Source organism: Pseudophryne corroboree, chromosome 5, assembly GCF_028390025.1.
Source record: "Pseudophryne corroboree isolate aPseCor3 chromosome 5, aPseCor3.hap2, whole genome shotgun sequence".
Classification (NCBI taxonomy): domain Eukaryota; kingdom Metazoa; phylum Chordata; class Amphibia; order Anura; family Myobatrachidae; genus Pseudophryne; species Pseudophryne corroboree.
Window position 1 is genome coordinate 499,001,919 of NC_086448.1, and position 12,468 is coordinate 499,014,386.

The 12,468-nt window shown below is 43.2% G+C and overlaps 1 protein-coding gene across 2 annotated transcripts in view; it reads right to left on the bottom strand.

Annotated features, from left to right (window-relative positions):
- Nucleotides 1-393: 393 nt before the first annotated feature.
- PHLPP1 (PH domain and leucine rich repeat protein phosphatase 1) overlaps nucleotides 394-12,468 on the bottom strand; it is a 257,789-nt gene continuing 245,714 nt past the window's right edge. For both annotated transcript variants that reach the window (XM_063922998.1, XM_063922997.1), the window contains exons 16-17: nucleotides 11,937-12,165; nucleotides 394-2,764 (exon numbers count right to left, since the gene is read on the bottom strand). In XM_063922998.1, the coding sequence (XP_063779068.1) occupies nucleotides 1,619-2,764; nucleotides 11,937-12,165 (1,375 nt within the window). In that variant the 3' untranslated portion in view covers nucleotides 394-1,618. The remainder of the gene's footprint in view (nucleotides 2,765-11,936; nucleotides 12,166-12,468) is intronic.

Genomic DNA, 12,468 nt, shown 5'->3' on the forward strand with positions numbered 1-12,468 from the left:
GAACTTAAGATCAGAGTTCATAGAAGAGGCCCACGGAAACTTCAAGATTTGAGTGGAAGAATGGGCCAAAATCTCACCTGAGCAATGCATGTGACTAGTTTCTTGGGCATTTGTGCCAAGTATTAAATAAATTTCAGTAAGAGTGTTCTATACTTTCTCCCTGTGTCGTTTAACATTATTACACATCATGGTTTAATTTCTTTGCATGTGTGGATTGCACGAGTTGTTGCTGACAGTTGGTGAAAACTTCATTACAATAGCTGCATTACAAATATATTTACTGAGAAATATTTAAACATGTCAAGTAACATTTGTAAAAGTATAAGTTTAAATGTTCTTATTTCATCTTGATTGTGAATGGATACAAATATGAACAACAGAAAGGACAATCTGTTTGTTATTTGTAAAGTTTGATGTTTATTGTAACAAAATGATGACATTTTTCTTTGTGCATTCTGCATTGATAGAACTCTGGGTAGGCTTTGTACAATCATGCTGGATTGTGGGGGCAGCAATACAGAACACAGTCCAGAAAAGAGAAAAGAAAAAAACAGTCCAGCAGATAATGTTTTATTCACTGTTATTTTTTTCATTCTTTTAATTTTTCAAGAAAAATCACATTATTTTATAGCACAGCCATTCTCATGAACTGTAGCTTGATTGATATAAAATTAAACTGAGGAAAAAAAAAAAAAAATCTTCCAATTTAGCAATTTTATACTGGTTGTGCCTTTTCAAAGCTAAAAATATATTACATTTTCCCAGTAATGAACACATAGCTTGAGCAAAATCTTCTTGCTGTGGATCTCTGGCAAAAACCTTCTGATGGCTGCAACACCACAGAGTTTATCATAATGAACACTATACAATATATAAGCTATATACATTAACCCTTAAACTGCTGGGAGATGCTGCCTGGGGTAACCTGGCAGTTTCTGCCAGCAGTGAAAGAGCCATAATTTCCTAATCAACTGTTCTCTCAGAGAAAATTAGTGAAACTCCGTGATTTAAGGTCACCGGAAGAAGTAAGCAACTCCTAAGAGTTAAAGTCATATTGACCTACTAATGTCTAGCACTTCCCACAGCCACTCTCTACCAAATCAGCAGTCAGTTATCGTTCTCACTTCCAAAAAGTTTTATGGTACAAGACTTTAGCATCGCCACACATGGTCTTGTTTCTCAAATAAACAAAACTACTTTTTTCTTAAAAAATATTACAAATCTGTATTATTTGTTTCTCTGCAATATATTAAACTTTTTTTCATCAAAACCTTTTTCTTCAAACTTTAGTTTCCTTAAACATGATATGTTACAGAAAACAGTGATAAAAAGATTGTTAAAGCGACTGTAGAAGAAAGCTGGTGGTTAGTTTAAAAAAAAAAAAAAAAAAAAAAAAAAATAATCAAGAGGTTTACTGTAAGTTATGAAAATAGTACAGGATAGAAATGAAAAATTGGGTTATTAAGATTAAAAGGAAGAAGAGCTCAGATGCGTCAATAAAGAATAACAAAATAAAACAAACAAAAAAAAAAGTACCTAAAATCTGCTTAGTCCAGATTACTGGAAAAAAGGAAGCTCAGAGAGTTCTTTTAAAATGTGCTCAATGGGACTGAAAGTGTCATAGTGGTGTATCATAGTAGTCTGGTAACTGATCCATTTGATATTGCCTGTGATGCAGAAGCTGCTGCTGTTGTTGCTGTTCCTGATGTTGCTTCATAATCTCCTTTACTTCTTCCTCAAGTTCAGGAGGTATAATAAACTGATCATCAGGATCTGGCTGAGCAGGTGCTGCAAAATAACCACCCGTCTTTCGTAAGGGTGCATCTGCTGCAATCTCAATTAGATTGTGACTATTTTCTGAAGCTGCCACTGAGCCATTTCCTCTTCTATGACGACCAAGTGCACTGGAGGATAAGTCTGGCCTCCTGCACAAACCTCCAGGGTCATCCTCACTGGCGCTTATAACAATGCCCTCGTCAGTGGCCTCTGGAAGATGTGTAGGTGCATGCTGCACACAATTCTTGGCTCGAGAGCAGTGAATGTCCACTTCCACCTCCACTCTACTTCCATTAGAAAACACACCTTCAATGGGCTCCTCATCTTCACTGTCAAGACCATTATCTGAGAAGGCACTGGAGAAAGTGGCACTAGACAGCTGTCGTTGGAAGGAGCTAGAAAGACAAACAGGATGCAGTGTACACCTCTGCTCACTGGGGCATCCTACAGGGCCAACTCCATTCTCATGAAGAGAAACTGCAGGAGGCTCATCAGAGGCTGTAGACCCCACTTCACTACTCATTTCCGAAGTTGAAATCTCACTGCTGATTTCAGAAGCCAAGCCACTGCTAGAAGATGGCATGCCTAGGCTATCTGGAGCACGGTCCTTAATAACCACATTAACTGATGGTGTGAAGATGCCAGGGCTGGGAGGAGGAATTCCACCATTAAGTTCACAACAGCAGAAGCAGTCTTCTGTAACATTCAGCTGCACAACTACTGCACACAAGCTCCCACTGCAGCCATAACTTTGAGCCAGGCTGCACAATTTCTTAGAAGCTGCCAGGGCATCGGGCACATTCCGCACAGTCTCAACTGCCTCTTCCTCTGAAAGGCTATCCCATAAGCCTTTGCTGCCGACAATAAAGAACTCATCTTGAGGGGTGAGGGCAACAGACTGAACATGGGGTCTTGGCGTAACACTAGGATGAAGGAAAGTGTATCCCAAAATTCGGGTGCAATCGGTAACTCCATTCACTTTACCATCCTGCAAAAGAAAAAACAAAATTATAATATACAATACAGCTTATTTTTCAGGTAAAATATGGTAGCACACATATACACAGAAGAAAATCACACCAATCATATTGGTTACGAAAAATAAGATTTTAAACCTACCGGTAAATCTATTTCTCCTAGTCCGTAGAGGATGCTGGGGACTCCGTAAGGACCATGGGGTATAGACGGGCTCCGCAGGAGATAGGGCACCTAAAAAGAACTTTGACTATGGGTGAGCACTGGCTCCTCCCTCTATGCCCCTCCTCCAGACCTCAGTTAGAGAACTGTGCCAAGAGGAGATGGACAATACAAGGCAGGATTTAGCAATCCAAGGGCAAGATTCATACCAGCCCACACCAATCATACCATGTAACCTGGTACATACATAACCAGTGTCGAAGTCGGAAAATATTGCAATACACACACCACATGCAAACACCACACAGATGGCATCCATATATGTACTTAGTCTGGCGTGCGTGCAGCATACTCGCAAACTGCGTACAATCGCCTCCCACGGGAGTGCGCGTACGGGCGCAGTATGAGCAATTACAGAAAGATTCTTACTATTAATGCAGAGACATGCCACAGTTCCCAGCCTGTGTCGACTCACTGTTCACACACACACTAATCTAACCAAACATGCACATCTTTCCAACACAATGTCTTGGTATTCCAATGTTTGAACAGACCCCCTGGTCTGTGAAGAAAGATACACACAAACCAAACTGTCATTGTTTAATCGAAAACCAGAACAATGGGAGACAAATATCCCAAATAGATACACACAAGCTTGTGGTTACAAATTATTAACTGCAGCCTGCAGTAACACTTGTATGTATGTATATATATATATGTATATATATATATATATATATATGTATATGTATGTGTATATATATATATATATATATATATATATATATATGTATGTATATATTTATTTTTGTGTGTATCTTGAGAATGGTTGGTCATTTCATGTGTAGAATCATGTTGTTTGAAGATAGCATGACAGGGTAATCTAATGAACATGAAAATATCTGTCACACATTGTATGTTTCCCAAACTTGGTGCACACATTGCACATAGTCTGCCCTTTCCCCTCATGCAACTTTTACTTATTTGCAAGGCACAACAAGGGAATTATACACCTTTACAGTATACGAGGGGACAGTAACTGATCAGAGCATCATGCATGGTATCTACGTGTTCGGATAATTATGAGTAATAATCCGGTGTTGGTTTGGAGAAGATCGCATGTCGTTGCGAATAGTTATTCGCAAAGGCAGATTAAAGGTATATTTGTGTTTATTATGTACTTGGTATGCGTCTGGAATCCAGAGCTACACACCCCTGGATCAAGGCATCGCCCATCTCTTCAAACCGACCAATGACCTCTCCAGTACTGTAAACGACCATCCCTCCAACCAATCAGTGGAGAGCATACAACCCCATTGTATTGTATTTTGGGCAAGGGTATATAAACCTTGCACCTGGGCCGGTCGCACTCTCTCTCTGCTTTTTAAAAGACTCATAGGTCATCTTGCCAGATCGACTAGAGGACCGGATCCGGGTGGCGCAAGCGACAAAGCGTACGTATCATTGGGTGTGACTCTCTCTCTGTGATTGAATTGTATTGTGTTGTACCATTATATTTTAACTTATTGTAACCCCCTTTTACAAATATATTATTACTTGTTGCTGCTTTGGACCACAACATACAATCAAATACTGGTGTCGCATTCAGTTTCTGTTGAGCATTTGTATAGTATAATTGCCACACCTAGAGCTGCCTCGTGCTTTCAGCGTGTCGGTCTGTGTGTATGCACTGAGTGTAAGCTGCACGGCTATTCCGGCGTGTGTACGCTAACTGGGGACAGAGTATTTATTACAGCAGCCGCAGCGGCTTCAGTTACAGTGTGCAATAGGGGTTAGTGGCTGTTTTTCCAAGAAGTCTATCGAACTTCTCAATAGTTAACAGTATGAACAAACGACAGGAACGGTCCAAGACCTATTCCAACTGTAACATAACCCTTATGTAAGCAACAACTATATACAAGTCTGGCAGAGTTTCCGCACTGGGACGGGCGCCCAGCATCCTCTACGGACTAGGAGATATAGATTTACCGGTAGGTTTAAAATCTTATTTTCTCTTATGTCCTAGAGGATGCTGGGGACTCCGTAAGGACCATGGGGTTTATACCAAAGCATCCAATCGGGCGGGAGAGTGCGTATGACTCTGCAGCACCGACTGAGCAAACGCTAGGTCCTCATCAGCCAGGGTATCAAACTTGTAGAATTTAGCAAAAGTGTTTGACCCCGACCAAGTCGCCGCTCGGCAAAGCTGTAATGCCGAGACGCCTCAGGCAGCCGCCCAAGAAGAGCCCACCTTCCTAGTGGAATGGGCTTTAACCGAATTTGGTACCGGCAATCCAGCCGTAGAATGAGCCTGCTAAATCGTATTACAGATCCAGCGAGCAATAGTCTGCTTCGAAGCAGGTGCGCCAATCTTATTAGCAGCATACAGGACAAACAGAGCCTCTGTTTTCCTAATTTTAGCCGTTCTGGCTACATAAATCTTTAAGGCCCTGACTACATCCAGGGATCTGGAATCCTCCAGGTCACTTGTAGCCACAGGCACCACAATGGGTTGATTCATATGGAACGAAGAAACCACTTTAGGCAAAAATTGCGGACATGTCCTCAATTCAGCTCGATCCACATGAAAAATCAAGTAGGGGCTCATGTGTGACAAAGCCGCCAATTCAGACACTCGCCTTGCTGATGCCAAGGCCAACAGCATGACCACCTTCCAGGTAAGAAATTTCAACTCAACCTTGTTAAGCGGTTCAAACCAGTGTAATTTTAGGAACTGCAACACCACGTTCAGGTCCCATGGTGCCACTGGAGGCACAAAAGGAGGCTGGATATGCAGCACTCCCTTTACAAACGTCTGGACTTCTGGAAGAGAAGCCAATTCCTTCTGAAAGAAAATCGAGAGGGACGAAATCTGTACCTTAACAGAGCCTAATTTCAGGCCCATATCCACTCCTGTCTGTAGGAAGTGGAGAAAACGATCCAGATGAAAATCTTCCGTAGGTGCATTCTTGGTCTCACACCAAGATACATACTTTCGCCAGATACTGTGATAATGCTCAACAGTCACCTCCTTCCTAGCCTTTATTAAAGTAGGGATGACCTCTTCCGGAATCGCCTTTTTCGCTAGGATTCGGCGTTCAACCGCCATGCCGTCAGACGTAGCCACGGTAAGTCTTGAAATACACAGGGCCCCTGTTGCAACAGGTCTTCCCTCAGAGGAAGAGGCCAGGGATCTCCTGTGAGCATCTCTTGTAGATCCGAGTACCAGGCCCTTCGAGGCCAGTCTGGGACAACGAGTATTGTCTGTACGTTTCTTTGCCTTATGATCCTCAACACTTTTGTGATGAGAGGAAGAGGAGGAAACACGTAGACCGATTTGAACAGCCACGGTGTTATCAGAGCATCTACTGCCACTGCCTGAGGGTCCCGAGACCTGGCACAGTACCTCCGAAGCTTTTTGTTGAGGCGTGACGCCATCATGTCTATTTGAGGAGTTCCCCAAAGACGTGTTATGTCTGCAAAGACTTCTTGATGAAGACCCCACTCTCCTGGATGGAGATCGTGTCTGCTGAGGAAGTCTGCTTCCCAGTTGTCCACTCCCGGAATGACTACAGCCGACAGAGCGCTTACATGATTTTCCGCCCAGCGAAGAATCCTTGTGGCTTCCGCCATCGCGACTCTGCTTCTTGTCCCGCCTTGGCGGTTCACATGAGCCACTGCTGTGACATTGTCTGATTGAATCAGAACCGGTAGGTTTCGAAGAAGACTCTCCGCTTGTCGAAGGCCGTTGTAAATGGCCCTGAGTTTCAACACATTGATGTGTAGACAGGACTCCTGGTCTGACCAAAGACCCTGAAATTTTTTTCCGTGTGCGACCGCTCCCCATCCTCGGAGGCTCGCGTCCGTGGTAACCAGGATCCAATCCTGAATTCCGAACCTGCGACCCTCCAGCAGGTGAGCACTTTGTAACCACCACAGGAGACACACTCTGGCCCCTGGGGACAGTGTTATTTTCCGATGCAAGTGCAGATGGGACCCAGACCACTTGTCCAGAAGGTCCCATTGAAAAGTCCTTGCATGGAACCTTCCGAAGGGAATGGCCTCGTAGGCCGCCACCATTTTTCCCAGAACTCACGTGCATTGGTGAACTGACACCCTTTTCGGTTTTAGCAGGTCTCTGACCATATTCTGGATGTCCTGGGCTTTCTCTATTGGGAGGAAGACCTTCATTTGTTCCGTATCCAGTATCATACCTAGGAACGGTAGTCGAGTTGTCGGAATCAACTGTGACTTCGGTAGATTTAGAATCCAACCGTGTTGCTGGAGCACTCTCAGAGAGAGCGCCACACTGCTCAGCAATTTCTCCCTTGATCTCGCTTTTATCAGGAGATCGTCCAAGTATGGGATAATTGTGACTCCATGCTTGCGCAGGACCACCATCATTTCCGCCATTATCTTGGTGAAAATCCTCAGGGCCGTGGAAAGTCCAAACGGCAACGTCTGAAATTGGTAATGACAATCCTGTACAGCGAATCTCAGGTATTCCTGATGGGGGGCATAAATGGGGACATGAAGGTACGCATCCTTTATGTCCAGAGACACCATAAACTCCCCCTTCTCCATGTTGGCTATTATCGCTCTGAGTGATTCCATTTTGAATTTGAATCTTTTCATGTACAGGTTTAGGGATTTCAGATTCAAAATAGGTCTGACCGAACCGTCCGGTTTCGGGACCACAAAGAGGGTTGAGTAGTAACCTCTTCCCTGCTGGTGCAGGGGAATCTCGATCATCACTTGCTGTATACACAGCGTTTGAATTGCAGCTAACACTATATCCCTTTCCGATGTGGAAGCTGGTAGGGCCGATTTGAAAAATCGGCGCGGGGGCACCTCCTCGAATTCCAATTTGTAACCCTGGGAAACTATTTCCAACACCCAGGGATTCAGGTCTGAACTGACCCAGGCCTGACTGAAAAGTCTAAGACGTGCCCCCACCGGTGTGGACTCCCTCAGGGGAGCCCCAGCGTCATGCTGTGGGTTTTGGAGCAGCCGGGGAGGACTTTTGTTCCTGGGCACCTGCCGAAGCAGGTGCTCTTTTGCCTCTGCCCTTACCTCTGGCGAGGAAAGAGGATCCCCGACCTCTTCTGGACTTGTGCGACCGAAAGGACTGCATCTGATAGGGTGTTACTTTCTTTTGCTGTTGGGGAATATATGGTAAAAAATTTGATTTACCTGCTGTAGCTGTGGAAACCAGGTCCCTCAGCCCATCCCCAAACAATACATCACCCTTATAGGGTAGTACTTCCATATGTTTTTTGGAATCCGCATCACCCGTCCATTGGCGAGTCCATAAGGATCTTCTCGCTGAGATAGACATGGCATTGGCCCTAGAAGCTAGCAATCCAATGTCCCTTTGAGCATCCCTCATAAATAAGACTGCGTCTTTTATGTGGGTTAGAGTTAAGAATATAGTATCCTTATCCATATTATCAAAGTGATCTGTCAGCTCATCTGTCCAAGCTGCAATTGCGCTACACAGCCATGCCGACGCAATTGTCGGTCTTAGCACAGCACCCGTATGAGAATAAATACACTTTAAGGTAGTTTCTTGCCTGCGATCTGCAGGGTCCTTAAGGGCCGCTGTGTCAGGAGACTGTAGCGCCACTTTCTTGGACAAGCGCGTCAGGGCTGCGCGCCTTACCTCATGAAGATCTGATGTCTTCTGCCGCCTAAGATGTCTTCTGCCTTCTCATCCGGCTTCTATCTTCGGCATCTGTGAGGAGGACGGCGGCGCGGCTACGGGACGAACCCCAGGTGAGACCTGTGTTCCGACTCCCTCTGGAGCTAATGGTGTCCAATAGCCTTAGAAGCAGTGCCCAACTTGACAAGCCAGCTCTGCTTCTCTCTCCTCGGTTCCACGATGCAGGGAGTCTGTTGCCAACAGGACTCCCTGAAAATAAAAAACCTAACAAAATTATTTTTCAACAGAAAACTCTGGAGAGCTCTCTGCAGTGCACCCATTCTCCTCTGGGCACAAGATCTAACTGAGGTCTGGAGAAGGGGCATAGAGGGAGGAGCCAGTGCACACCCATAGTCAAAGTTCTTTTTAGGTGCCCTATCTCCTGCGGAGCCCGTCTATACCCCATGGTCCTTACGGAGTCCACAGCATCCTCTAGGACGTAAGAGAAAGGACAGTTATTTATAGATTACTTAAATGCTTTTCACAAACAATGGTTTGTCTAGAACAGCTTTATTACATTACTAAATGTATTGCTATACATGAATGAAGTTATTTTTATAGTGTGAGGTGGAACTGCTAAAGAATTTCTGCAGAGCATGCTCTAAATACAGGTAGAGTCTCCCATAGCTCAAAATGTTTGGAAATATGATATATTTGCATGCCATAATGAGATATCCTTGGGATGGAACCAAAGTCCAAACACAAAATGCATTGGTTTCAGAAATAATTTATACACAGACTCTGAAGGTAATTGTATAGAATATTTTTATTAATTATGTGCATGAAATAAAGTTCTCAATCGGCAATCCAAAAAGTTTGGATTGTGGATGATTTCAGAAATCTGATTAGGGAGACTCAACCTGTAGTAACTATGTCTACAGACTTTAATAATAGTATTAAAGTTGTACTGTATGTGTGCCATCAGTGTATTAAACTGTATTAAACGTATCACCTAAGGATGATTTTGTTAGGGCCTCTAGTCTATGTCAGATCTTGGTAGTTGACAGCTCTGAAGAGGCTGTTTCTTTGTGACGAGTCTCTACACTATAGTCACTAATCTGTTTATACCTCAATTGGTGGGTAAACAGCAAATCTAATTTTCTTGAAGGGCAAGTCCAAACTGACAGCAATTTAATAGTAATTGTACCTTACTCCTAAAGGCAGAACCAATAAAACAGGAGCAGAGAAACTTAGCCCATACAATGTAAACATTCCTCATCTGACCGGAAACTATGCTGTACAGTATCTAACAATTCAGACAGCACGTTACAATCAAATCTCGCATGCAATTATATGCCCAGAGATGCCAGCTGTTACTTGCAGCAGAGGGGGCAAGTTCCTCCCAAACCACTGGGTTCAAAAGATTAGATTGTGTCCATTTCAGGGCATAAACATTTTTGTTGGGGGGGGGGGGGGGGGGATTAAATTGCTGGTACTGTGACACCGGGCATCGCTGCGATGCTCGGCTGCACAAATATCAGCCAGTTATGGTAACAAAAGTACTGCAACGTCTTCTGAGCACCTCTATGAGGTGTGAGGCAAAATCTGCAACATAGAGGAGACACAATCTGCTGTTCCGGAATAGCAAATTGTGTTAATCGCACTGAATTTAATTTTTAAAAGTTACTGTCTGCACAGAGAGAACTTTTAAAGATAACTGCACACATCATAGTTTGTAAATTTAAGTATTGTTGAGGAAAATTGCAAGTCCTAGCTCAGCATCTACTGTACAGAGAAGCATGTTAGCCCCCAGTTACCATAGGCAAACATAATTAGATGCCATTTTCTAGCATGAGACGTTGGACAGAACGCATGCTGCACACTATCAGCACTGTTGCAACCAATTCTTTTAGTTATAGAGCTTAGGCAGCGTAAGAGTTAAAGCAAGTTGTGGTGGCCATTTTAAAAAGCGGCTTTATCCAGCCAGCTGCAGCTCAGGGTTACTTATGCTCCAATTACTTTCTGCACGGGATGGAGGTGGGATCTTTTTCAGGATGGCAGGAGGAAGAAGAAAATAACATCACAAAGAACAGACGGGGAGGGATGAATGGGAACTGATCTGTAATGCTGGGACCGTGCACAGGATGAGCATTTCCACTTCTTCCAATAGTGCTGAATATCTTAGATCCCAGGCCTGCAACAACAAATCCCTACAGCTTTCACATTTCATTTACATCTCATCAAGACCTTGCTATTCCGAGGGTCAAAGAAATGTCAGCACAACGCGCTCTGCTTACACTTCACACAACGCAGAGCGCAGTGTATCTTGCAGGAGAATTTAATGTAAAGCGACATTATCAATCATCAAAACATGTTTATGTAATGGGTCCTAGAAAAATACTGCAGTTTAGACATACACATGATAAATTTACCGTTTAAAATGTGCGCGTGTGCAAGGCATATCAACACTACTATGTACAGACTGGCTTCCTAATAAGTATTGGCTATTTCAATTAATGGAGCAATTCCATATGGTTTCCCACTCTGGACAAAGTAATGAAAATCAGGAATACTAAAGAGGAGCTGGAGATATGTTTATTACAACACTTTACTATGTGGGATATCAATTATTCTACTATTCTGCAATAGGATACAGAATAGTCTGAAGCAGATTTCATGAATTTCATACAAATCGAGAAGACACCTAGAACCGATCATATGCAGCTCCAATATGACTATCGGAGTAATGTGGGCCATACAACTGTGCTGCATTTCCCCAATCCGCCATTCAAAAACGTTGCTCGGCCATCAATCTTCTGTCGTGAATCTGGGAAATTCTGCATGTTCAAAATCCCCAATGTACTTATTTGAATCCTTTTTGGGTCGGGACTTGCAAATCGGGGGGAATTGCCCCAACCCATCGCAGATGTATGGGGCCTATAATACTTGTACATACAGAAGCTGATATATGGTTTATTCACAACCTTTAAAATTAATGCTAAAAAGGATGACGTTGGAAAAGCAATACAAGAACTCTATAACTGACAACATAACACTGTTATTACATAAGCCATAAATGAATGACCATTATTCACAGATGGAAATACTTTATTCACAGCAGTTACCTTTCATTGACGTTATAGTTCTATAGGAGGTGACACAAAACACTGATACTGCGGTGATAATTATAAAGAGTAGGAGCATTATATAAAAACAACTGCCTTCTATCTGGTAATCAGACTAAACAGCATGCTTGTGGCAAGCTCGCCTCTAAGATCTAATTTAGCAGAGTAAATATATATTTTTTTTACATTTGCATTTAACATGTGTTATTCTATCACATTAGCTTTGTTCCATAGAGGCCAGAGTGACATGACCTTACCTCCGTTATAATTGCCTTATGCTGTTTCACTCGCTTCAGTTCTTCCTCACAGCTCACAGTGTAAGATTTGGACAAGTTCAGTGGTTTTCCACCTCTGCAGAGCACAGCCTGGCATTTCCCAACATTGGCAGAAGTCAGTGTAAAGCAGCCTGCCGGGTCCATAGGATCATGCTTTATGTGGCAAAGAACGGCAGAACCTCCAAGTTTCTGCCCGGCAGTGCCTAGTTTTCTACAATGAAAAATGTGTGAAGTTTACACTACATGCAGCGGTGTATTGTATGGCATGGCAAAAACTACAAACAAGTCTAAGGCAACATTTTGCTAAGCAGTTACTGCATGTCATAAAAAGGGTCAGACGTAAGGTACACTGGCCACTATTACTTGCAGTACAGTGTTCTCATTTCTCTGTTTGGTAGGTGGAAGGAATCTTTGTCCAAGCTTAGAGAGAATGGTTTGTTGGTAATCAGTGAAAATATTAGCAGTTTCTTATTATTCATTCTTTGGTTACACAGTCCACTAAGTTACTAGGGGG